The sequence below is a fragment of the Mesoplodon bidens genome, assembly GCF_964165515.1.
Source record: "Mesoplodon bidens genome assembly, chromosome: 7".
NCBI lineage: Eukaryota > Metazoa > Chordata > Mammalia > Artiodactyla > Ziphiidae > Mesoplodon > Mesoplodon bidens.
Window position 1 is genome coordinate 60694009 of NC_138164.1, and position 25150 is coordinate 60719158.

At 51.1% G+C, this 25150-nt stretch overlaps 2 protein-coding genes across 3 annotated transcripts in view; one reads left to right on the top strand and one right to left on the bottom strand.

Annotated features, from left to right (window-relative positions):
• Positions 1 to 1372: 1372 nt before the first annotated feature.
• DNAJB13 (DnaJ heat shock protein family (Hsp40) member B13) lies at positions 1373 to 16633 on the top strand. Of its 2 annotated transcripts, XM_081239718.1 has the most exons (8): positions 1505 to 1616; positions 6555 to 6658; positions 7723 to 7884; positions 11105 to 11262; positions 12293 to 12406; positions 13503 to 13616; positions 14604 to 14680; positions 15275 to 16633. In XM_081239718.1, the coding sequence occupies exons 1-8, from the start codon at positions 1549 to 1551 to the stop codon at positions 15426 to 15428; spliced, it is 951 nt and encodes a 316-aa protein (XP_081095844.1). In that variant the 5' UTR covers positions 1505 to 1548; the 3' UTR covers positions 15429 to 16633. The 2 variants fall into 2 exon arrangements, with proteins under 2 accessions (XP_081095845.1, XP_081095844.1); XM_081239719.1 differs by lacking the exon at positions 6555 to 6658 and having other exon boundaries at positions 1373 to 1616.
• A 2225-nt stretch (positions 16634 to 18858) lies between these two features.
• Positions 18859 to 25150, bottom strand: part of UCP2 (uncoupling protein 2) — a gene marked incomplete at its 5' end in the record, with an annotated part of 36357 nt that continues 30065 nt past the window's right edge. Inside the window, 7 exon segments of the mRNA XM_081240699.1 lie at positions 18859 to 19299; positions 19648 to 19828; positions 20169 to 20270; positions 20352 to 20546; positions 21539 to 21570; positions 21572 to 21747; positions 21905 to 22088. Coding sequence (XP_081096825.1) covers positions 19185 to 19299; positions 19648 to 19828; positions 20169 to 20270; positions 20352 to 20546; positions 21539 to 21570; positions 21572 to 21747; positions 21905 to 22088 — 985 coding nt within the window. The 3' untranslated portion in view covers positions 18859 to 19184.

Below are 25150 nucleotides of genomic sequence, written 5' to 3' on the forward strand. Positions count from 1 at the left end.
TTAAAGTAACTTTATAGGGGAGAAATCTGACAAACACTACCTCAGCAGGTGATCAAGGTCAACCTTGACAGTGATGAGTCATGGTGATGGTACCTTTGACCTGATGGCATGAGGATGACACTTTACCTCTGTGGTCTTCCTTCCAAAGCACCCCAACCCCAATCTAAATCATAAGAAAAACATCAAACAAATCCCAATTGAGAGAGTCTACAAAATACCTGACCAGTACGCCTTAAACTGTCAAAGTCATCAAAAACATGGAAAGTTTGAGAAACAGCTGTAGCCAAGAGGAGCCTCAGGAGACATGACAACTAAGTTTATTTATTTATTTATTTATTTTATTGGCTGCGGCATGTGGGGTCTTAGTTCCCTGACCAGGGATCGAACCCGCACCCCCTGCTTTGGGAGTGCGGAGTCTTAACCACTGGGCTGCCAGGGAAATCCCCACAACTAAGTTTAATGTGATATCCTGGATCGGATCCTGGAACAGGGAAAAACAAAACAACACAAAACAAAAAACGGCATTAGGGGCTTCCCTGGTGGTGCAGTGGTTAAGAATCCGCCTGCCAATGCAGGGGACCCGGGCTTGCAAGCGACACGGGTTCGAGCCCTGGTCCGGGAAGATCCCACATGCCACAGAGCATCTAAGCCCATGCGCCACTACTACTGAGCCTGCGTGCCATAACAACTGAAGCCCGCACACCTAGAGCCCATGCTGCACAACAAGAGAAGCCACCGCAATGAGAAGCCCGTGCACCACAGTGAAGGGTAGCTCCCCCTTGCTCACTACAACTAGAGAAAGCCCACGCGCAGCAGCAAAGACCCAACACAGCGAAAAATAAGTAAATAAATTTATTTAAAAAAACAAAACAAACAAAAGACATTAGGGTAAAAACTAGGGAATCTGAATAAAGGATGGAGTTATGTTATAAATGATGTACCGATATTGGTTATTATTTGTGATAAACGTACCATACTCATGTAACGTGTTAATGATACGGGAAACCTGGTGTGGGGCATACAAGAGCTCTACTATCTTCACACCTTTTCTGAAAATCTAAAAGCATTCTAAAGTATTTATTTTTTAAATTTAGCCAAATCTATTTGTCTGAAAACTTAATTAAAACCAATTGCTACTCTCCTTAAAAACTGTTTTCTTTTTTAAAATGTACTTATTATTTTTTCTGAATTTTATTTTATTTTTTTTATACAGCAGGTTCTTATTAGTTATCTATTTTATGCGTATTAGTGTGTGTATGTCAATCCCCATCTCCCAATTCATCCCACCACCACCCCCCCGCCACTTTCCCCCCTTGGTGTCCATACGAAAAACTCTGTTTTCTGAGTTGAGTGATCCTTAGGCTCACAGAATCAGTCCCAGTTTTCTCAATCCCTCTTCTACGGGCACAGCTGAGAAGGCGGTTTGCTTAGGCAGGAAGGATTACAACTCCCAGAGTGCCCCTGTGCGGTTGTCAGGAGCAACCACGGAATGCAGACTAACAGATCCGCTGGAGTCAGGACTATCCACCGACTGACAACCAGCCAGCCATGGGCCAGGATTATTACTCTGTGCTCCAGATCACTCGCAATTCAGAAGATGCCCAGATCAAGAATGCGTGAGTGGGGGCAGGAGCGAGGCTTTTGGGTTGTGCTGGGGCAGGCCCACCCTCATCTCTTCCAAACTGAGCTTTCCTGCACAGCTTAGGGCAGGCAGGGTAGACCTTGTTCCTTTTCTTGCTTCTTGCACACCTACTTCCTGGCTTTGGGCTGGGTCAGGGTTCCCAATCCATCATCCTTTACTCTCTATGCCCTGTCTGCTTTCCTGGGTACCCTGGTTTTCCTAGCAATAAAATGGGAACAAAGGAGACTTTATGCTTAATATTATGGAGACCCAAAGTATTGTGAACAGGAGAGTGACCTGACCAGATGGATGTATTATATTTTATCCTGGCTGTCCACGTGGGGTTTTGGCATTGAAAATTACATCTCTGAATAGTTCCATCAAGTCTTGGGGACTTTGTGGTGTGTCTAAGACAGGAATCAGCACATTTTTCTGAAAAAATATTTTTTGATGAATATTTACTGAGCGCCTACTTATATGGGTTCGGTGCAGTCTCAGCAGCTAGAGATATCGTGATGTGCAGCTTAACTTTGTTGGTGGATACAGATGTTGAGTAAGTCACAGCAAGCTTGATGAATGTTACAAAAGGGGATGTACAGGGCATGTGGAAGCTATCTTGGAAGGAGAGAGACCCCTTCAGAAGCTGTCATGATAATCAAGGCAAAAGATGAGGCTTGAAGCAGGGCAGTGGGCTGGAGAGAGAAGAGAGAATGGACTTTGAATTGTGCAGATGCTGTTCTGAGAACATTCCATCATTATTTCACTTAATCCTCACAACAGCCCTGAGAGGTAGATACCATTATTATCCCAAGGCCATGTGCCTAGTAACCGGCAGAGCCAGTATTCAGACACCTTGCCTGCTCTAATTGCCTACCACGGGCCAAGTCCCATAGGGGATCTCAGTGGGGTAAGTGGAGAGAGTCTATAGTGTGGCTGGTGAAACAAGACACAAACTCATTAATCAGAGAACAATTCGGGACAGTGTGTGATGTCACCCACTGTTCATAGCATTTCATTGGCCAGTGAGACCTGTCTAGGGAAAGGTCACAAGGAGGGAGGGCAGTTGGAATGCAGAAAGATAAGCCCAACCTCAGCACTGGAAAGAGCCAGGTCTGAACCTAGGTTCTCCTATCTGCTAGCTGTGTGACCTGGGCAAATTGCTTAACCTTTCTGAGCCTCAGTTTTCACATGTCTTAAAAAAAAAATGAAAAATAAGAATTGTTGTGGTATTGAAATAGAATTATATGAGATAATGAGCATGAAAATGCCCAGCAATCATTTGCGTCTGAAACCATGTCTTATAAAGAGTGATTAAAAGAGCCATATATGTTCCAAACAACAGTCCTTAACCTTTCTCCCCTGAAACAACTCTTTTTTAAAACAAATTATTTATTTATTTATTTATTTATTTTTGGCTGTGTTGGTTCTTCATTGCTGAACGAGGGTTTTCTCTAGTTGCGGCGAGCGGGGGCTACTCTTCGTTGCGGTGCGCGGGCTTCTCTTGTTGCAGAGCACGGGCTCTAGGCATGTGGAATTCAGTAGTTGTGGCATGCAGACTCACTAGTTTGGCTCCCGGGCTCTAGAGCTCAGGCTCAGTAGTTGTGGCGCGCGGGCTTAGTTGCTCCACAGCATGTGGAATCTTCCTGAACCAGGGCTCGAACCCATGTCCCCTGCGTTGGCAGGCGGATTCTTAACCACTGCACCACCAGGGAAGTCCCCCTGAAACAACTCTTAAGGCATGAGTCACATGTTTGACACACTCTCCCATGGGAGTACCTAGATTTTTTTTTTTGACCCCTCCCCCCAAAAAAGGCTAAACTTATATAATGAACACAAGCACCACGATGATTCATAATCGCCCAGCTATTAACTTCTCTCTCACTCATTTATCCGAGGCTGCCACATGTGGGCTGTGACTTCACCCCTTTCTCTCTCACTCAAGAAAGCAGGTGAATGAGAATGATGTTACTGCAGAGCTTAAAACCACTCAAGTTTATATGGAAAACTGAGCTCTTCTCAAACCTCCTTACTTTTACTCACTGTTAGAGTTTTCCTGCAATTCTCACACCTGACTCCAACCTTTGTAATTGAGAAGGGCTGGTTTAGAAGTCTCAGGGAGGGTGTGAAAATTGCCTTCAAGTCTGTCAAGGTAGACAGAGCAGATTCTGTCTGTAAGGCCCCGCAGGGCAGAGCCAGGACCAGGACCCTCGTGCATGGAGGCAGAGTCGCAGGACAGCAGACCCAGCTCAGTAAGAGAAAGCTTTGCCTAAAAGTCAGACTGGCCCCATAGTGCAATGGGCTGCCTTGTGGGACAGTGATTTCACAACGTTTACTCGCTGCACTTGGTGCTAGGCACTGAGGACACAGAGAACTGGACACAGCAACTGGAGGGACTCACTCACAGGCTGGTGGGAGAGACAGATCCATCAGACAACTGAGGCACCACGTGCTAAGTACGAGGATCAAAGGCACTTGGGGATGTGGGAAAGAGTATCTCATCTAGACTGGAAACTGCAGTCAGGGAAGACATCCTGGAGGAGTTGACCCCTGAGTTGAATGTGGAAAGATGAATAAATATTTGCCAGGAGGAGATGAAAGGGGCTGGAGAGGGGTGAGCATTCCAGGTAAAGGGAGGAGAATGTCAAAGCCATGAGCAGTGCAGAGTGTGGAGTTTGGAGCCTGGAGAGAAGGACAGGAGAGGTCGTGGGATCAGGGAGGGAGAGCTGTGAGAAGGGCAGAGAGAGAAGCGGAAGTTGAATCTCAGAGACATTTGAATTTTATGCTGAAGACAAAGGGGGAACCAGTAAAGGGTTCAGGCAGGAGAGTGACTTGGTCAGGGAGCATTTTAAAAACATCAGATTAACAAAAGAGAGAGAGAGAGATCAAACTGGTGGCAGCACACAGAATAGACTGGAGAGGGGGAAACTGGAAACAGGAAGACATGGTTCTGCAATGGCTGTAGGGATGAAGAAGCAGCAAGAAAACATTATTTAGAAGAAAAAGCTGATGTGCCTTGGTGACTGATGGGATGGGGGTAGAGGGGACGAAGGAGAACTTGGAGTGGAAGATACTCAGCTTTTCCACTTCAGGGTCTGGACAAATGGGGAAAAGTTTAGGGAATGAAAATGTGTGCACGTTTGGGCTCATTGAGGTTGTGGGGCCCGTGAGACACTGGAGAGGAGGTACCGAGTAGGCAGCTAGGTGCAGAGGTCTGGAGCCAAGGTAGCGAACTGGTTTGAGATAGAGATTTGGGAATCATCAGCGTGTAGCTGGTGCTCAAAGCCGTCGGCCAGCTGAGCTTGTCCACGGAGTGTGTGTGGAGTGGAGTAAGAAGCACGGCAGAGCTCTGGGGTCACCGGCATGGAAGGTGTGAGCAGGGCTGAGGAGACGCCCTGTGACCCGGCGGACCGTGTGTGGGACCACGTGTACTGAGTGACTGAGGAGGCTGTGCGGATGCCCTCCTTTTGCTCCTGCAGACCCCCGCCCCACCTTTCTGCACCCTGCTCTCTGCTCTGGGAGACTGGCCCATATGAACTGCATCAGTAGACCTCCTGGCCCTCAGGCTTCCAGATGCATCCTGCAAAAGGAGCACAAGGCAGGAGATTGGGAGGGAGGAGGGTGGGGCAGGGGCATTTATTCCCAGCTCCCTTCTTATGGGATCTCTTCAGGTTGGCTATGGCCCTGAATCAAAGATCACAGCTTTTACCAAGGCCCTGTCCACACACTCTCTCCTGTGGGATTTCAGTAACCCCTCCCTCCCCTCACTGCTACAGGCTCATGGGTGGTCAGGTCACCTCAGGACTGTAGCCTCAAGGAATTGTGCTGTCCCTTGTGGTTTCCTGCCCCACCTCTCACAGCTTGGTGTGTGGTCCATTATTAAACTCTCCACAAATCACCAGCTCATGCCACATCTTTCCTCCTGGGATGTAATGATACAGATCCCCAGATGCTACAGGTGTGGCATCACTGTGTGGTGGGATTGGGCAGACACATAAATGGAGGAAAGAGGGACTTCCCTGGTGGTCCAGTGGTTAAGAATCCACCTTCCAATGCAGGGAATGCGGGTTCGATCCCTGGTCAGGAAACTAAGATCCCACGTGCTGCGAGGCAATTAAGCCCACATGCTGCAACTGCTGAGCCCGTGCACTCTGGAACCCGTCACAACTAGAGAGAAGCCTGAGCGCCGCAACAAAAGATCCTGCATGCCACAACTAAGACCTGCCTGACACAGGCAAATAAATAAACAAACAAATAAATAAATAAAAAAGAAATAGGGGAAAGAATGAGCACAGAGGGGGAGACAGCGAGACGACCTGATCTGTGCCGAGTGCCTCTCTGTACCAGGCCCACCGACACCTTATTTTATCTAATCTTCCCAAGAAGCCTGTGTGTCAGTTCAGACACCAAGACAGAATTAGATGTGCAAGAAGTGTTTGAGGGAAACAACTGTGAGGATGAAGCGGGACTAGGAATGTGCCGGGAAGCCTTCAGACCATAGTGCAGGTCTGATGCTTGTGAAAGGCAAGAGGGAAGGAAGGGCTGGGTAGGGAGGGCTGCAGCATCGTCCAGAGAAAATCTCAGCCAGGCTGATGGGGAGGCCTCAAGCAGAGGTTGGGCATTGGAGGAGGCTTGGGTCCTGTAGGGCTGGCCCAGCACTGATACCCCAACAAGCATAGGCATAGGTTGGGAGCAGCTTGGGGCCCGTGCAGCCTCAGCACAAATGGCCAGTGGCGCAGCTACTGGGACTGTCAGTCAACCATGCTTCCGACACTGGGTTCTCTTCCAGGGGATCTGAGCGTTGTGCCTCCCTGCCCACCACAGCCCTGATTTATAGCTGGAACATCAAAGCTCTGAGAGACCACCAGGCAGCAGACAGCAGAGCCAGCTCTGAACCTTGGTCTGTGCCTCAGGATATTAACCCTCCTCGCTCTAGGTACCGGAAACTTGCCCTTAAGAACCACCCGTTGAGGTCCACTGAGCCATCCGCAGCGGAGGCATTCAGGCAAATAGCAGAGGCCTACGATGTGCTGAGCGACCGTGAGTGACTGGGACTGAGCATGGAGGGTGGCTCCTCTGTCCCGCGTCTCTGGTAACGTCATCCTCACGTCTCTGAGCGTTGGGCTTTCTGAGGGGGCCTGACAGAGAGTAAGCATTCCTCTTCCCTGCCCAGAATCTAAACTAATTGAGAAAGAAAACATAATGAACTGCCTGTCTCAGTAGACACAAGCTAAGGTGGAGGACGTGGTGTGGAGAGCCCCCAGATTAGGCTGACGTGCTCCCCTAGTCTCAGCAGTGCAGGACCTGGGTCAGGGCCCCCCCCCAAACATGCCCCATGCCCGACCCATCCCCTGCAGGACTGCAGAGTGAGATGAGATGCTTGCTGCCCAGGAAAGAAGGCTAAGGCTGAGGCAGACACGCCCAGTTATTCCCTGATTACCAGGAAGCTAAATCTCCATCTCCCCGAGGACAGCATATGTACAAAGGGACAGAGAGGGGTCTGTGATTAGGAAATCTCTCTCCTATGGAAAACTGAAGCCTAGGGAAAGAGATCCCCCACCCCTGCCCGAGGCAATGCCCACATGGGTTCCCTAAAGGCTTGCCCTGGAGTCTGTAATCATGGATACTGTGCAGAAGAATGGCCAGACACTAATGTTTCTCCAGCCCCAAGTTTTCAGGACTTCGGACTCTTAAGATTTCATAGCTCTAGAATTTGGAAGCTCTAGAGTTCTTACATCCTACAATCTCAAGGCTCTAGGATTCTATTTACACCACAAAGGACAGTAGCTGTGATGACTGAGTTAAGCCAAACCCCAGGATGAGAGCCCGACCCTCAGTCTCTCACTGTCTTCTCCAATCCCCCCCCTCCCCCAGCAAGTTTCAGTCTTTGTCATCTCTCTTCTGGGCCATGGAATCATACCTAGGTCCACCCAAGATGAAATGAAATCCCTAACTTCTAGAGTCTGCCAGACAGCAGGCACCTTAGAAATGAGGCTGTTTTCGCCCCGCCCCTTCCTCTCTGCCCCACATCCTTCTGCTTCCCAGCCCTCCAGCTCTCTTAGCCCCTATGCTGGATCCCTCCTCAAGGTGACATTTATCCGCAGCTGTGAAAAGAGGCATCTATGACAAGTTTGGAGAGGAAGGCCTGAAGGGCGGAATTCCTCTGGAGTTTGGATCTCAGACCCCGTGGACAACTGGTTACGTCTTCCACGGCAACCCGGAAAAGGTTTTCCATGAGTTCTTCGGGGGAGATAACCCCTTTAACGGTAAGAGGTCCTGCCTGCCCCTTTGCCTTACTGGGAAGGACATAGCTATAGACGATGCTTTTCTCTGAGTAGTCTTGTTTACTTTAAGAAATATATAGTCCATGTTAAAAAAAAATTATTGTAAAAGAAATTCCAGTCCTCCATTCCTTCCCCAGAAGCAGCCACTCACTGTTAACAGTGTTTGTATCCTTCTAGAAATATTCTATGGATTTATGAGCTTATATTTATTTTTACATAGCCTTTTGTTTTGTTAAGGAAATGGGACTACATTATATACACTGATTTTTTTTCACTTATATCTTGGAGATTATCTTATTATACATTATATTGTAAACAGATCTACTTTATTCATTTTAATGGCTGCATAATATTTCAACGTACAAGCGTGTGTTAGTGAGATGAATACAGGGATGGATGTGTGAATGATCCCAGGTTTGAGGCAAACTGACAAAGAGTTGATTTCCAAGGCTCCGAATCATCATGCAAGGACAGTTCACCTTCAGACCTGTCTTCCTTCCTGGCTCTAGTTAAACAACTCACAGAGTCTAGATTTTCATTGCCTGGCTCCTGCAGCCCCTTCTCCCTGGCTATACTACAGCTTGTCTGCATTTCAAAGGTTTCCTCTTCCTTTTCTCCACATTGATATGTTAAGTGGGCTACAGCCTGCTCAGAGGCCCCTCCTACTGTGCATTGCCTTCACCTGTCTGCCAGAGGAAGCTGAGTTTATAAACTCCAGGTGAAACTGGAAAAGCAAGGGACTTGGAGTCAGAGGGCCTGTTTCAAACTCATGCACCACCGCTTATGAGCTGTGTGATTCTGGACAAATCTCTTCACCTCTCTGAAACCTCAGCTTCCTCACTGTTAAACAGCCAGTTCCTCACAGGTCATTATCAAATGAGATGATCTTTATGAAAATGGGCTTTGGAGTCAGAAAAATGCCATACAATGGGCCTATCTCTCCCAGGGACAGGTGCATGGAGAAGAAGCTATTCAGAGGAGCGAAACCAGAGCTCACAGGGGCATTGCTCATTAGGGAAGGTCAAATTCATGGTATGGGGGTCCCTCAGGCAGTGCCCAGGAGTTATACTGCTATAGTGCTTCACCGTAGGGATTCTTGTGTCCCATCTCCCTGCAGAATTGAGGGGCTTGGCTTCCTGTGACCTGGCTTTTGGGGTGTCTGAGACCTGGCATACCATAGGTGCTGGGAGAACAAATGAATTCAACTATGCAAGGGGGGACCTGGTAATTCACAGGCCTCTTGATGACCCATCACATCTTTTTTTTTTTTGAATTTTTGAATTTTATTTTATTTTTTATACAGCAGGTTCTTATTATCTGTTTTATACATATTAGCATATATATGTCAATCCCAATCTCCCAATTCATCACACCACCACCACCCACCACTTTCCCCCCTTGGTGTCCATACGTTTGTTTTCTACATCTGTGTCGATGACTCATCACATCTTAAGGGGACAGAGTGTGACACCACCTTGCCCTCCCTAGCCTAAGGTCATTCTAGCCTGCAAAGTTCTTTTTGTGATATTAACCAGGAGGGGCAGAGTACAGAAAATCTTAATTATGATAGTGACCCCTGCAGTTTACAAAGGGCTTCATTAAGCATAGTGGTTAAGGGCACAGGTTCTGTAGTCAAATCCTCCTGTGTTCACATCCCAACTCTAATACCACTAGCTGTGGGACTGTGAGCATTTTGTTTGACCTCTCTGGGCCAATAAGATAATATCGCAAAGAGTTGAGAACAGCACCTGACACATAGTAAGCTCTCAGTGGGTTTTGTTTTTAGTTATTTTTTTAAAGATTTTTTTTTTGATGTGGACCATTTTTAAAGTCTTTATTGAATTTGTACAATATTGCTTCTGTTTTATGTTTTGTTTTTTTTGGCTGCGAGGCACGTGGGATCTTAGCTCCCTGACCAGGAATCGAACTGGCACCCCCTGCATTGCAAGGCAAAGTCTTAGCCACTGAACCACCAGGGAGGTCCCTCTGAGCTAGTTTTAGTTCACCATCGTCTTGCTATCTGATCCTAATGGTGGAAGGCAGGTCAAGCATGTTACCCCATCCCACAGGCTGAGAAACTGAAGCCCGGACGATTGCAGTGCACCTCAAGGGCAGGGGCTCTTTGCACTAGGATGGAAGGTGGGGCAGCAAGAGGGGTTATGGGTGTAGAGCTGGGAAGGGCTAGAAGAAGTTGAGGAAAGAGGAGTTTGGGAACATGTTGGTGACATCTCTAATTTGTTAGGAACCCTGTCTCTCCCCATCTCAGCTGCTGACTTCATAGAAACTTGAGTCTGGGGTCTCTAGTGGTCTTGGGCTGGGCTGAACAGGGAGGACAATGGAGCCTGGGGAAGGGTGGGGAGGACTGGCATGCTGTGACCCTCCTCCATAAAAGCTAACAGCACATTATTTCTGGCACTACCAGCCACCGCCACCAGAGGACACTCCTCTCTCCTCTGAGGCAGCCAGAGTTGAGGAGCACTTCCCCAGAGGTAGGGGTGGGGTGGGGGAGGGAGGTAGGGAAGTGTGGGTGAAGGGAGTCCAAAGTGGGGGATGAAGCATTAGAGGGCATCAAGAGATGGTAATCCTTGGATCTACAGTTGAGGATGTTACTGAGTCCAAGCTTCTACTGCTTGCTGCAGGACAGGCCAATAAATTGAGAGGTGAGTTGTCGGGGGCAAGAAATAGCGACTATATTTGAAAAGCCAGCAAACCAAGAAGATGTGGACTCATGTCCCAAAGAACCATCTTGCCTGAGTTAGAATTCAGGCTTCCTTTATACCAAAAGAGGAAGGGGTAAAGTCACATTTCCTAGCTCCAGTCAGCCTCAGGAGGGGAGGTGTTAATTTCTTCCTCCCTGCAGTCATTCACAGGTGAGCCTGGTTAGGATGTTTCCTGTGAGCTAAACAAGGGTATTTTAGCTTAATGCTCATTACCTGGGAGGTAGGGTTCCCAGAGATGGGCCATTACGTATAATTTAAGCTTATAGGTAACATCCGTTTAGTGATTAACTTGTAATAGAATACAAAGGTTCTTCCCTATTACAAGGACAGCTAGTTGGCCCGGCCAAACAGTCTGAGTCTGCAAGGTGGGAATGGGAGTCTGGGTATTACACTTGGGGACTGAAGAGGTGGGGGGATTGTCTGTGAATCCGAGTTTCTGGACACAATTTCTCCTACTCCTCGCCTCTCCCCACCTCCTGCAGAGTTTTTTGATGCAGAAGGAAATGAGGTGGACTTGAACTTTGGGGGACTCCGGGGCCGAGGGGTCAAGAAACAGGACCCCCCAGTCGAACGAGACCTCTACCTGTCCCTGGAGGACTTATTCTTTGGCTGCACCAAGAAAATTAAGATCTCCCGAAGGGTGAGTACTTGGGAGCCACCTTCTATCCCCTCCAACCCTACTGGTCACCTCCTCCCTGACCTTAACTGGAGACCTCAGGTATGGTCTCTCACAGAATCATGGAATCTTAGATTTGGAGATGGTAGAATTCTAAAGTCTGAAGTTTGGAAGGGACAATTGAGGGTATTAGCCTGGTTCTTTCCTAGTGCAGGAATCCCCTCTATGTGCTTCTAACTGGGACGAGGCTGTTCTTCTCAGTTCAGCCCCATCCCTGAGGGAAGAGGGAGGGCTGTGGGTGGGAGGAGTCTCCTGTGAATTCTCTCTGGGCATTACCAGACCATACCCTCTGGGTTTCATCTGGGTGTCTGCCTCATGAGTAAGAAGGAGCTGTGTGGGCATGGGGGGTGGGCTGGGGGACAGTTCCCAAGGGGACTGGTTGAAGAAGACCCTCAGTGCCCCAGGGTCCAGACCCTGCATTGGCCCTGTCCCATGGTCCAGCCCTGTGCTAGGCACATGAGCAAGGCCACCTCACACCTTTGCCCAACAGAGGAGGTGCCAGTTGTAGCCATGCTTTCCACAGATGGCATCCATCTGGGTACGTGATTGGAGAATAGATGGATGACATAACAGAGGAATGCTTTGGGTGAGGCTGAGATATGTTGCCCTCTGTGGTCTTTCTCCCTTTGGGATTAAGAGACCTGCCAGAGGCTCAGGGCCAAAGCCTCTAGGGTGGGAGAGGAAGTGAGTGCATGTCCACCGTATGTCTGTTAGAAGCCAGGGCCACGTAATTTCTAGGGCTGGAGTTGTGGCCTTGATTGACTCATGGTGACTGCTTGGCACCTCAGGCCCTAACCCCATGACACGCCATGCCATCCTGGAATCATGAGCTCTTGGTTCCAGTGGAATAGGGTGGGAGTGGAGATGGCTCAGGGCAAGTTCTCCCCATTGCTAGAGAACTGAGCTGAGCACAGATCCCATGGAGCATCCCTCACATGTGTAAAGGCCAGCTGGGAAATCCTGAGCAAATCTCTCTCCCGTCATCTCGCTACAGGTGCTGAACGAGGATGGGTACTCCTCTACCATCAAGGACAAGATCCTCACGATTGACGTGAAACCTGGTTGGAGGCAGGGCACACGTATCACCTTCGAGAAGGAAGGGGACCAGGTGAGAAGAAGGGAAGCTGCCTAGGGACAGTCACATGGGTTCATGTGGTGGGAAGACTGAGGGGGAAGGAGGCAATGCTTTTTCTTGCCCCTATGAGCCCCGGTCTGGAAGGGAGACCGGTCTGCAGCGTGGGTGAGCTGATCCCTAATGCCCCTTCCAAGGGACAGAGCCTCGCACGATGCCTCGGGGATTGGGTAGCCCAGGGCTTCTCCCCATTTTGCAGAGTGATAAACTGAGGCCTAGAGAGGGAAGGGACTTTCCCTGGGCAAGAGCACCAGAGCTGAAAGGAGAATCCAGTCCTAACATCAGTGTTCTTCCTGATTTTCTTTAGTGTTTCTCTGAGTAAAGCCCAACTATAGGAGCTACGCAGAAACCGTTTATTTATAATAATTTTAAATTAAATACTTACTTAAATAAAAATATAAAATTATTGTCCAAGACATGCCGAATCCTCAAGTCCTGAGAAGAGGCAGGACGATGGTGTCTTTGGAGCCAGAGTGATGAATTCCTCTGCCTGTACTTCTTGCCCCCTTTCTCACTTATGAAACACCTACTTTCGAAAAACCCTCTTCAAGACCCAGTTCCAATGCTCTGGGCATCCTTCCCTGACCTCCCCTCTGGGTCAGCGCCTCTCTGAGCTCCCGCCTCTGGGTTCCCTTTATCACATTCTTGAGCCTGCTGAGGATTCACTGTGTGCCTGTTTCCTCCACTAGACTGGAAGCCCTTGGGGGTGGTAGCCAGTCTGATCCCTCTGTCCCCAGTGCCCAGAAGAGACCCAGCAGAGTTCTGGAACTTAATGAAGCTTGGCAGGATAGACTTGCAGGCAGTTCTCTGTCCCCAGTACAGTGTTCTGCCCTCCAGCTGCGTGCGTCTACTTGGGCTGCTCAGTAGAGGACAGTAATGGGGGTAGAGCAGGATTCTTTGGGGTAGGCCTCTCAGAGGAGGGGCTATGAAGCCAGACTGGAAAGGCCCTTCCAGAAAACCTGGTCTAATCTCCTCATTGTTCAGAGGAAGACATGGGGACAATAGAGGCAGAAACTTGGCCAAAGTCACACAGCCAATTAGGCCTTGTCATCCCTTGGCTCACCCTGTCCAGGGTCCCAACATCATCCCAGCCGACGTCACCTTCATCATAAAGGAGAAGCTACACCCTCGCTTCCGCAGGGAGAACGACAACCTCTTTTTTGTGAACTCCATCCCCTTGGGCAAGGTGAGCGGGCAAAGTGGAGGAACAAGAGGTGGGCAGGTCAGACCGAGGCCCCCCCACCCCGTGGGAGGCCCCGAGGCAAGCAGGCCTCACTCCCCTCTCCCCCTGGTGCATGGCGCAGGCCTTCAGAACGTGATACGTGCCACACAAAACCTTTGTGGCTGTCTTCACTCCTGAACGTGAGTGACCCCTCTGCGCCCTCACAACACAAGCAAGAAATTGGCACCAGCCTAGACTTTGCCGCCCCTCCCCGACCCCACCTGCGGTCAGGCACTGAGTCCTGTTAATTCCACCTCCAAATCTCTTTCCACTTGGTCCACTTCTGTTCAGCCCCACTGTCCAGGTCTGTGCATCTGGGTGTGTGCAGCAGCCCTCTCAGTGGCCTTCCTGCCTTTCTTCTCATCTCCTTCAGGCACTTCCCCACCAGGGTCTTTCCACAAAGTCATCTGACCCTGCCACACTCCTGTCTAAACATCTTTGCATGGCATTCAAGGCCCTCTGCTGTCTGGCCCCTGCTGACCTCATCCCCTGCACTCCAGCCACTGCCACTTAGAGCTCCTGCCCATTGGGTGCATTCTTTTTCACACTCTCATTCTCTTGCTTATGCTGGGCCCTCTGCCTGGAGTGCTGTCTGCCCACCTTGTCTAACTGGTAGGCTCCTCCTCACCCTTTGAGGCCTTCATCAACTGCTACCACCACTATGGAGCCCTCCTGCCCCACCCCAGAATGGTTTGGTGGACCTGCCACCTTGGCTCCCACCGACCCCTTTACTTCCCTCTGTCATAACATGTATCAACATCACTCTTATCTCCCAGACTGTGAACTCTTTGAGGGCAGGTAATAGCCTGGCTCACTCACCTATTAGTCCTTGAACATCCTTCTGCCTCCAGTGTGTAGGGCCTGGCACTGAATAGTCTCATAAAGTGCCTTCAAAAGAGAGTGGACATGGGGACCTCCCCCACTCCCACCTTTGGCCTTAATGTCCTCTAGGCTCTGACCTGCTGCACCGTGGAGGTGAAGACCCTAGATGACCGTCTGCTCAACATCCCCATCAATGACATCATCCAGTGAGTCCATCTGCTTGGGCCCCAATACGCAGAAGGGCTGCCTGGTCCTTAGAGGGTGTGTCGGACAGGCTGGCCTGGTATAGTTGTTCAGGTTGTACCCAGCACAAAGGGGTGAGAGAGACTGAAATCCAGCCCCCTCTCTGGCCAAGCTGCGGGCCACATTCACTTGGCAAATGAAGTGCCTTTTTCTAACTTGCATGAAGCCATTGTGGAGGCCAGAGGCCCCCTGTGTTGGGAAATCCTTGTTGCCTTCATCCTCTAGAAGTTCTAGAGTTCTGAGTTGCATCTCCTAAGCCCTTTTCCAAGCAAGGCCCTCTGCATGGGAATCTCAGCAGCCCAGCACTCCCCCACCCCAACCCAGGGTCTGCTGCTTGTCCTGTTTCCCATCTAAAATGGGATTCCTGGAATCCACCGTCAGAGCCTCAGTGTAAACGGTTTTCAGGGAGCAAGTTGTCTGGAAGAAGCCAGTCTCCTCTCCCCTCCCACTGGTTCTAGAAGCTGCTGACTGCCCCACACCTGAGGTTTTCTGGGCAGGGGCGGGTGTGCTGCTCTGGGGTGCCCTCTGAGCCCCCTTCTTTCATCTTCCCATCTCAGCCCCAAGTACTTCAAGAAGGTGCCAGGTGAGGGGATGCCGTTGCCAGAGGACCCCACCAAGAAGGGGGACCTCTTCATTTTCTTCGACATCCAGTTCCCCACCCGCCTCACACCCCAGAAGAAGCAGATGCTGCGCCAGGCGTTGCTGACATAACTCTGGTGGGCTGGGGACTGGAGCAGGGGGAAGAGAAGGCTAGCTGGGCCTGACCCCACCCCTACCCCCAGCACAGGAGCCAGCCCACTGCACAGGCATGACGTGAGGACCGGATGGCACGGGGTTTTAAACTGATACAATAAAGTTTTATTTCCTATCCTCCAGCTACACCCAAGAGAGTGTGTGTTGGAGGGAGAAGAGCTTCATACAGCCCTTCTTGTGGAGCAGAGGGAAGGGCAGGGCTCAAGAAGCTGAGGACCTGGGACCCTGTCCTGGCTGTGTGAGCCTGGTCAGGTCCCTGAGGGTTCAGAGCCTCTGTGCTCCCACCTTGATAGTGTGGGGCAATGCTGCATCGTCTCTGAGGGTCCCCAGCTCTGTTTCTCATGACACACGATCTTTGGAAGGGCAGTCTCTAGTGTGATATAGTCACATTGTACTCAGGAAAGCAAAGCACAAAGAGAACAAAACACTTGTCTCAGGTCACACAGGGCTCAGTGGCAAAGCTGTCATCAGAACCTTGAAGGCCACTTCCCACAGCCTCACTCTGCTTAGATTAGAGGCGGCACGAGGGACACAAGTGCTGGAAATGACTTTGGCTTCTGCCTTGCCTGGGCGACCTCTAGGCAGGTCTTAGAACTGGGCTCCCAATCCCGCCGCTCACCCTTTGGATGTTATTATCCATCTTGTTAGTAAAGCAGAACCCATAACCCTCCTCAGGCAGCTCATTGGTGTGAAAGTGCTTAGTGAACTCACTGCTTAGATTATCAGGGTTACAGCATTGCTACCAATGTGGCCTGGGGGAGTGCCAGCCTCCAAGCCCAGCTGGGCCTTTGCAGACCACCCCTGCTTCCCCAGCCTGCCTTCCATCGACAGTGCAGCACGCACCTCTTCTGTGTCAGGGGAGGTGCCCTTCATTTGAGTCTGGACTTGGGCTAAGAGACATCCAAGCTGACAGAGAGGGTGGCCACTCTTGTGAAGTGACTTAAGAGGTGCCAGAGGGAATTCCCTGGTGGTCCACTGGTTAGGATTCCACGCTTTCACTGCTGAGGGCCTGGGTTCAATCTCTGGTCAGGGAACTAAGATCCTGCAAGCCACATGGAGCAGCACCTGCCCCCAAAAGGAAAAAAAAAAAGAGGTGCCAGAAAAGGGCCCCATAATATCCACACTGCTTGGATTCCACCATTCAAAGCCTTTTTTTTTTTTTTTTTTTTGCTGTACGTGGGCCTCTCGCTGTTGTGGCCTCTCCCGTCGTGGAGCACAGGCTCCGGACGCGCAGGCTCAGCGGCCATGGCTCACAGGCCTAGCCGCTCCGTGGCATGTGGGATCTTCCTGGACCGGGGCACGAACCCGTGTCCCCTGCATTGGCAGGCGGACTCTCAACCACTGCGCCACCAGGGAAGCCCCAAAGCATCATATTAGCTTAAGGTTTTTTCCTTAAATGGGGGCTCAGTAGCACCAGTCAGCCATTTTTAAACCATCAGGGAGAAAGCAGCAGACCTTGAGACAGAGTCTGACCCAGCGTTCACTAAGAAATGGGGGCTTTGGAGTTAGATGCACCTCAGGTGTTCTACTTAACCAGCTGTGTACCCTTGGGCAAATCGCTTCACCTCTGAGGCTATTTACAATCCCTATCTTGCAGGGCTGTGGAAACCAGAGTGAAGCAGACTCTGCCCTGAGGCAGGACCCAGGTGGAGAGGTGGTGGTAGGTGCCCTGTTCTGAGAGCAAGCAAGTGGGTCAGGGCCTGCCTTGTGAAACTCTGGTGCTCCAGCTCTCCTCTAGGGCAGCAGCAAGGCCTGCTCTTAACCTTTTCCTCATGGTGAGACTCTCAGGCCTGTGAGAGCCATTTATGAGATTGTTGTTATTACCTCAGTGTGGTCTTCAGTGCTACCTTGTGAGTCACGTATTTATAGGCATTAAGGGTTGAGGAGTTACTGAGGCCTCCTGGTATGCTGTCCAGTGGTTCCTGCCACCTTTCCCAGCCCCATTGTCTCAGGGTCATGCCTAGAACTGTGATGAAGTCTGGTGGCCTCATGTCCATGCCAGTGTCTGAAACAAGGCTGGTGAATGAGCCAGCTGACAATGCCTAAGGCAACAAATTGCCCCTCAGTTTCCTCTGGTGCAAAACAAATCCTGCCTCAGAGGATTAATGTGAGAATTAAGGTGCATTAAGTACACGGACCGGGTCCTCCACTAATGCTGACTCCCTGCCACCTTCACCCTGGCTTGACTCAGGGCACCCAACCCTGTCCCTGTTGGGGACTATGAGACCTCAGCTCAAAAGTAAGGTGAGGTTGTAAGTCAACTATACTTATAAAAATAAAAATAAAAAGTAAGGTGAGGAATCCTGGGCCCTCTTTCCTTCTCTACAACCCTAATATCCTGGACCCCTTGCCCAAGCACTGAAGGGCCCAGCCTCCAGCTCTGACCAGTGGGGAAGGCACAGTAGCACCAGCTGACTTAAACAGGAAGGTCATGTTCTCTGGGCTTGGCTCCACAGCTGCCCAACAGGATTCCTGAAGGACCCCAGCCCCTAGGGGAAAAGTGCACAGGGCGAGGGAGGAATCTGAGTCCTAGTCCCAGTTCAGCTGCTGATTTCCTATGTGTCCTTGCCTGCATGACCTGTCTCAGCCTTCAGCTTCTTCAGACATCTATAAAATGGGCCTGGATGGCTTAATTCTAAGGGCCCAGCCCTTCCCGAGATGCCTTGGGATTCTGGAACCTCACAGAGTCCCCTAACCCTTGAAACAGAAGTAGCCCTGCCCACCTGCTTTCCTGACTGGAGACAGATGGTAGGAAGAGGGACAGGGAGGCTGACACCCCTGGTTTGTCACCACCTCCCTGGGTGAGGGTGAGACTCTAAATGGAAAGACTCCGGCTGAGGCTGGGTGTCTGCTCTACAGCCTGTCCCACCCAATGCAGTTATACCGCCTCCTAAGGGTATGACTGTGGAGGATGGGAAGCAACCTGACTTGCCCTCACTAAGCCTGGGACTTGGGGGAGGTAGATTTCCCATTTGTAAAATGGAATAAAATAGGCCTACAGCATCTAAGGTTCCTAACTTCCTCTAAATCTTCCAAGCAGCACAGGAGAAGCAGGGCAAACAGGAACACTCATTTTGCAGATTAACAGGCCCAGGGCCAGCTGGGGAGTTGGAAAGGCAGGTACTGGAGTACCAGACACTGGTGAGTGAAAGCTCAAGTGGTCTGGCAAGAGAGCAAGGCCACTGCTGACTCCAGGCTGCTCCTTTACTTGCCACCTCAGCCCTGGCCTGGTCTGGAACGAGAAGCAGACCAGGTGACCTCCACCCAGTTTGCTGGAGGAAGATGGGTCACACCCCCCTTTCCAAGTCAGGTGGCTCCTCCCCTGCCTACCACGTGCCAAAAGGGCCCGTTAGACCAAGACCTCTGGTAACAGAGAGGGAGGAGACCCCAAGGTTGAGCTTGTTTTATGGGTGATGTGCTAGTCAGGCTCAGGGGCAGGAGGCAGGACGAAGAGTCAGGCTGAACTTCTCAAGGGACTGAGGGCTTGAGATGCTGGCTTGTCAGGCTTCCCACAGTGTCAGCTGGGGTCAACTCCATCAGGACTGTGAGAGGCAACGGGGAGCTGAGGGGTGAAAATGTGGGGAGAAGGAAGGGATGTGGTGGGAAAGGGAACAGAGGGAAGGGGTGGGGAGAGAGGGAAGGGAATGAGGGGAGGAGGAAAAGGGAAGCAGGGCCAGGCTGCAGCCAAAGCCAGAGGTGATCAGCAGGGGAGGCTCAAAAGGGAGCATCCTGGGAAGCACAGGCGGCCACGAGGGCCCGTTTTAGCTGCTCGTGGGTGACGAACATCACCACGTTCCAGGAACCCAATCGGAGAAAGGAGGGCATGAACCTAGAGGGGAGAAAACACAGGTCATCTCTTTCACCCTGCTGGGCCCTGGCATCCAATCCAACCCAGATGCTCTGTTCCAAAGGAAGCTGGGAGGGCCCAGGGAATGGAGCTGTGGCCTGTGAGCCAGAGTCCCCTGTGAGTCTCCATTTTAACACCCACAAAGTAGGCATGATAGCAACTCTGAGAGGAAGGAGTTAAGAGGATAAGAATGCCAGGACCAGGATCAGAAATAGTTTGACACGTGGTTGCCACGGCAACCACTCAGTTCTGGGTGGTTCTCTTCCACCTGTGTGATAGGTACAGATGGCCAGGAGGCCTAGAATTGGGTGGGGTGGATCAGAGGCTCACCCTTTGTAGAAGGCTTGGGGACCCTCCTTCTGGAGCATGGTGAGGGCGCAGTGGCCAGCACTGCGGTACTGGCATGGGGCAGAGTTCATGTATCTCGTCTTGACCACGTCGACAGGGGAGGCGATGATGGTGGTGCAGAAGCCCGCCCCGAAAGCGGAAGTGAAGTAGCAAGGGAGGTCATCTGCCAAGAAGGAGGAGCGGGGGAAGCAGTCAGGACTCCTCACCCCATAATTCCAGAAGGAAAGAGATGATTTAAGTAGCTAAGGTCTCGTGGTTGTAGAGACACAGAGACTGCAGCTGGGACCTCTCCCAGTGTCTCTGAGAGTCACTCTGCCAGTCTAGCCTCAGCGCCTCAACGTGCAGAGTGGAAACTTCACCCCAGTTGGCTTCAATTCAGTGAAAGAGAAATTCACTCCATAAGCAAAGGGGAAATGGGATGAAAAGATGTGGTCTCCAGGCATACCCATACTGGCTCCCGGTTTGGGGGAAGGTGAGACCCAGCATCATCTACCCTAACTCACCTGTCATTAGGTTGGCCTTCAGGAGAGTGTCCTTGATGAGGTCATAGGTCACCAGCTCAGCACAGTTGACAACAGCATTACGAGCGACATTGGGAGAGGTCCCTGCAGAAAGAAAGGGTGCCTATGTGAGACCAAGGAATAGGGGAAGAGGAGGATGGGGAAGGGAAAACACTTGGTACACACCTTTCCAGAGTCCCCGAAACCCCTCCTCTCGGGCAATGGTTTCATAGGCCTCAATAGTGCTTTGGTACCTCCGGCCACCTCCAGCCCGGGCCTGCGCTTGGAATCGGACCTTTACCACATCCGTTGGCTGGGCCACGGCCACAGCCAAGGCACCAGTGGTGCTGCCTGCCAGGAGGTGGCTCCCGATGCCGGCATCTGTGGGAGAACCATGGAGGTCAGTGGCCAGCTGGGTTTATACTCATTTCCCACCTCTCCTCACCAAAACCACGTCACTGTCATTTCCTGTCTTCACTGTAACCTCTCGGTAATAAGACCCAGACTAGCTCTGCTCTAAGAACTTTTTGCATCATACAATATATCACTGGGAGTGTCTACTATGTGCTGGGCACTGGGACAGAGTGAGGAGCAGGACAAAATGGGACTTAATGCTTTCGTTCATAAAGCATTTTCATTCACTACATTTTACCTACTCAACAGCCCCGAGAAATCAGAATCTTTTGTGGGGTTTTTTTGGCAGCACTGTGTGGCTTCTGGGATCTTAGTTCCTGACCAGGGATCAGACCTGGGCCCTGGCAGTGAAAGTCCTAACCACTGGACTGCCAGGGAATTCCCAAGTATCATTTCCATTTGACAAATATGAAAGGCTCCGAGAGAAGTGGCTTTTCTCAAGGACTGGGGTTCATAGGACTTGGGTTCTCATCCCTGATCTACTCCTCCCTGCCGTGTGATCTTGGGAAAAGTCAACCTTTTGATCTGGGTTCTCATTTTCCTCACGTGTAAAATGGAGGGTGGGCATGGCATGCTGAGAAGGTGAAATGGAAGAGTGCTGGCCTTGGAGGCACAAGTCCTAAGTGTGTTTTCTTTCTGGCTCCCCATTATGTGCCTTTGGCCAAGTCCCTCCCGCCCGAGCAAGCCTCAGCCTCTTCATCTGTAACACGGGGATGATACCACCTGCTCCCGAGGTGGTTGCGAGGGCTGTCATGAGACGATGCCCTACTCAGAGCCTGGCACAGCCCAGGTGTTCAGGAATCATTAGAAGAATCAGGGACCCTTCTAGTTCTCAGTTCCTCTGATCTGAAATTCCTCCTAGAGGTCTTGGGGCCTAAAGGAACTGTGCAGCTAAAAGAACGAGGATCAACCATCACTGAGAAGAGGCCAAGAGGCCTATGGCCCAGCTCCACACTCACGCTCAGAGCCCTTGGTGTAGAACTGCTTGACAGTCGTACAGGCCGATGCGGATGGAGGCGAAACTCATCTGGCGCTGCAGGCCGGCGACCAGCCCTTTGTAGAGGCTGCGGGGGCCCTCGGTGCGCACCATGGTCAGGATGGTGCCCAGCACCCCGCGGTACTGGGCACTGGCCGCAGCCTGCACTGGCCCCTGCCTTTCTCCTTGGATCTGCAAGGCCAAGGCAGGTGGTTGCCCTCCCCATCTCCTTCCATCCCTATGCTCTTAAATTTATAGCCTCCAAAAACCCCACTGGCCCTTGAGGAGTCTGTGTCTTGGGGAGGGAGCAGACTAGCCACCATCAGAACCCCAGGCTTCATCTCCTCACCTGTAGCCGGACTTTAGCAGTATCCAGGGGAAAGGTGATGAGATCTGCAATGCAGGCAGCTGTGCCAGCCCCCAGGAACTTCACAGTGGCAGTAGGGGGCACATCTGTGGCCTTGAACCCAACCATAATGCCAATTCCTGCTACCTCCCAGGAGATGAAGAAAAAAGAAGGGGGCACCTTCAATCAGCAACAAGACGAGACAGAGGAACTCTGCTGGAATCTAAGCCAAGGAGAGAGAAGGTCCATCAGAAGCCGAAGCTCCAGACCCCCCCGCTCCTCACTACCCCACCACACTTTCCCTGATAGCACCACCTCCCTAAGCAAGGACCCAGAGCTGCCCCTGGAGGGCAAATAGGAGTGAGCTCCACAGGCACTCAAACAGGGGCTGGAGAAGCAATTCATTCCTGAGAAGTCCTCCCTTTCACCACAGGGAGTGTCTGGATCACAGCTATCCTAGTGCTACCTCACAGGCACTGGCCCAGCCCTGTGTCTGCTGGGTGCAGAAATTTCACTGATGCCCACATTCCTGATTCTGCAGATCTGTTTAGAGGGCAGACAGAAGTGGGGAAAAGGTTTCAGCTAGACCAAGACCTGACAGGCACAAACCCACAGGCTTATACCCTGGATGTCTTAAGCAGGAGAGGTTCCTATGGGTGTTGAACTAAGTCTAGAAGAAAAGGAGTGAACAAGACCTATTCAGCTCCTTCAATTCAGTCTAATTCTCTTCCCCACCAGCCCGCACACAGCTTGGGCTCTCTAGAGTCACTCTTCCAAGGAGTCTGCTTTGCTGGGCACTCGCTCACTGAGGCGCAGGAGACAATATCTACCCTAGAGGGTGGCTTATTGTCTGGCACAGGGGATGGACAGGTGATTCAAGCTGCATTTGGGGCTTGCAGAACATAGTCTCAAAGTGCAAAGGAGGGAACATCCAACTCCACTGGAAGAGAAGAAAGGGTGGGTAATCAGAAAAGACTTAGAAAAGGTAGCATTTAGCTGGGCCTTGAAGGATACTGAGCAATTCTCAGGGCTGAGTAAGTGCATAAGGTGCTGTACCCACCCCCACCCCGGGCCTACTGTGTAATGCAGGGAAAACTATTCCCTCTCTGGCCAGTTTCCTCTCCTATAATATAGAGGGATCCACATCTTCATGAGAGGTGGGGATGCGGAAGTGCAGGTCAGAGCTATAGTGACAAAGGAAACCAAAACCTCCATTTTGTTCTCAGAATTGGAACAACACCTTCCTCCCCCGCCTTGGGAGGAAGTGAGCCCAGCACCCCAGTGGAGGAGGGTGACCTGCTTCTCTCCCCTGAGTTTCTTTCTTTCACTACATAGGAGTGGCTGCTCTGAGCCTCACCTAATTGGCTGCCCCCATTGCTGGGGCCGGGAGGAAAGAGCTGGCCAGCAGAGGAATGATGTGGTGGCAGTCAGTTGTGAACACACAGACCCATGGAAACAAAATGCTCACCAGGCTTCTTCCTCCTGGGCTTCTCATCCCAGGTGGCTGGGCAAACAGGGAAGTCTAAAGGCTACTCACCACTCAGCTCCTGGCCTTATTCATGCTTCCCTGGATCCTGGCCCACATGAGGCTCAGTGAAGACTGGCACTCAAGCAGCAGAAGGGGTTGATGAAGGTGTTCCAGAACCCCCAGCGTCCCTGCCCTGACATCCTCGTTCCCCAGGAACTGCTCCACACCTTTCCTCCCCCCTCTGCCTGGCCCATTCTATTAGCTCACTTACTGGTCAGTGCAGCCCTGTGAAGTGGCCGCCCTTACTTCCATGTTTCAGAACAGGGAACTTAGTAAGCGTCCTGTCTGCAGGCTCCAAAGCTTATGTTATTTGGTTTGCACTGTGCCCAGCTCATTTCTTTCCTGCTCTTTTCTCAGCCCCAGGCCTTTCACGAGGAGGTCCAACACCGAAGTTCTCTCATGACAATGTGACAGTTCTGAGAAGGTTCAGGCAAACGGCATTCCCTTCTCTGGGCATCAGAGACACGATGACATGAGTCAATCATGTCCTGACCTTGATCTGGGTTGCAACGTGTTGTGAGGGCCAGAGAAGAATAAGGCCCAGCCCCTGCCCACCTCAGAGACAAGTGCAAAGGCTAAGTTGCCATTTTGAATGTTGCCTTGGGTTTGCCATAAGTCAGGTCCTTCAGAGGCATGGGTATGAAGGCAGAGGTCTCCGTGCTAAAGACCATACTAAGAAGATTAAACTCAGGCCTAACGAGAAAGAGTTAATAATATATTACAATCCCCAGCAAATAACCAGTTTCACCTGATTACTAATTGCAATCTTAAGGACAGTCAAAAGCTTGAGTCAACAATATGTAGTTAGAACAACAGGGTCCTGTCCTAACTCTGCTGCTGACTCCTAGGGTGACCTGGGGCTAATCACTGTCCCACCTGGGCCTCAATATCCTCCTTTGTAAAATGGGGATTACCATCCTTGGATTGTCAGGTCAACTTAAGGGCCAGAATGAGACCAGGGATATATGCAAGTGCTTTGTGAACACTAAGAGTGACTTTACTGGGATGGTGGTGCTAGTTATTTGTGTTAATGTCCTGCTAAACCTGCCCCCAGACCACAGGGCTGAGGCAGTAGAAGACCCCTCCCTTAGAATGGACTCTTACCTGGCTCTGCTAGCTCTCACTGAGGCCTTCAAGATCAAGCTTCTCTAAAAGCATCCCATTCTTCAAAGCTGCCAGTGGCTATCATGGCCTGATCCCTTTGGTTTTCCATAGAAAATGGCTGAGAGATGAAACACCTAATGGTCATACTATGTGTCCTGCAGGTGAGGGCAAAGGAGGAGAGTTTAGAAAGGGAAATGGACCTTAAAGGACCACACCCCAGCAAGGAAAGGGCCATCTGTCCAAGGCACATAAGCCCACTCAATCCTTATCAGGGGGGTGTGAGGGTAGGGAACAGGGTCCATTTCCCACAGGGCAGCTGGTGACTAATTAAGTGCACACACTGGAGGAGGGGGACACACTGGAGGAGAGGATGAACCCAGGAGTCCTCCCTCCCCCGTCTGCTCTCTTAGTATCACACATTGCTCTGTTGCAGATTTCTCCTTTAGTGGAACTCAGTATTCTGGAGAAGCGTCCCGCAACACAGTGGACTCTGGTGAGTGGGAGTGGGGCGGGGGGGGGTCATGATGGGTCAGAGACTCGCTGAGTCAACTAGGGACCAGAGAGGGGCTGCGAGGAGGTTAGAGGGGCTGGAGCGGGCCCTGCTGAGGCTGCATCAA

Excerpts from the sequence above, each read along its gene's own strand:
- DNAJB13 (XM_081239718.1), top strand. The coding sequence starts at position 1,549 with ATGGGCCAGGATTATTACTCTGTGCTCCAGATCACTCGCAATTCAGAA. Across the intron at positions 1,617-6,554 it reads GATGCCCAGATCAAGAATGC|GTACCGGAAACTTGCCCTTA; the intron begins GTGAGTGGGGGC and ends TCCTCGCTCTAG. Across the intron at positions 6,659-7,722 it reads CTACGATGTGCTGAGCGACC|CTGTGAAAAGAGGCATCTAT; the intron begins GTGAGTGACTGG and ends ATTTATCCGCAG.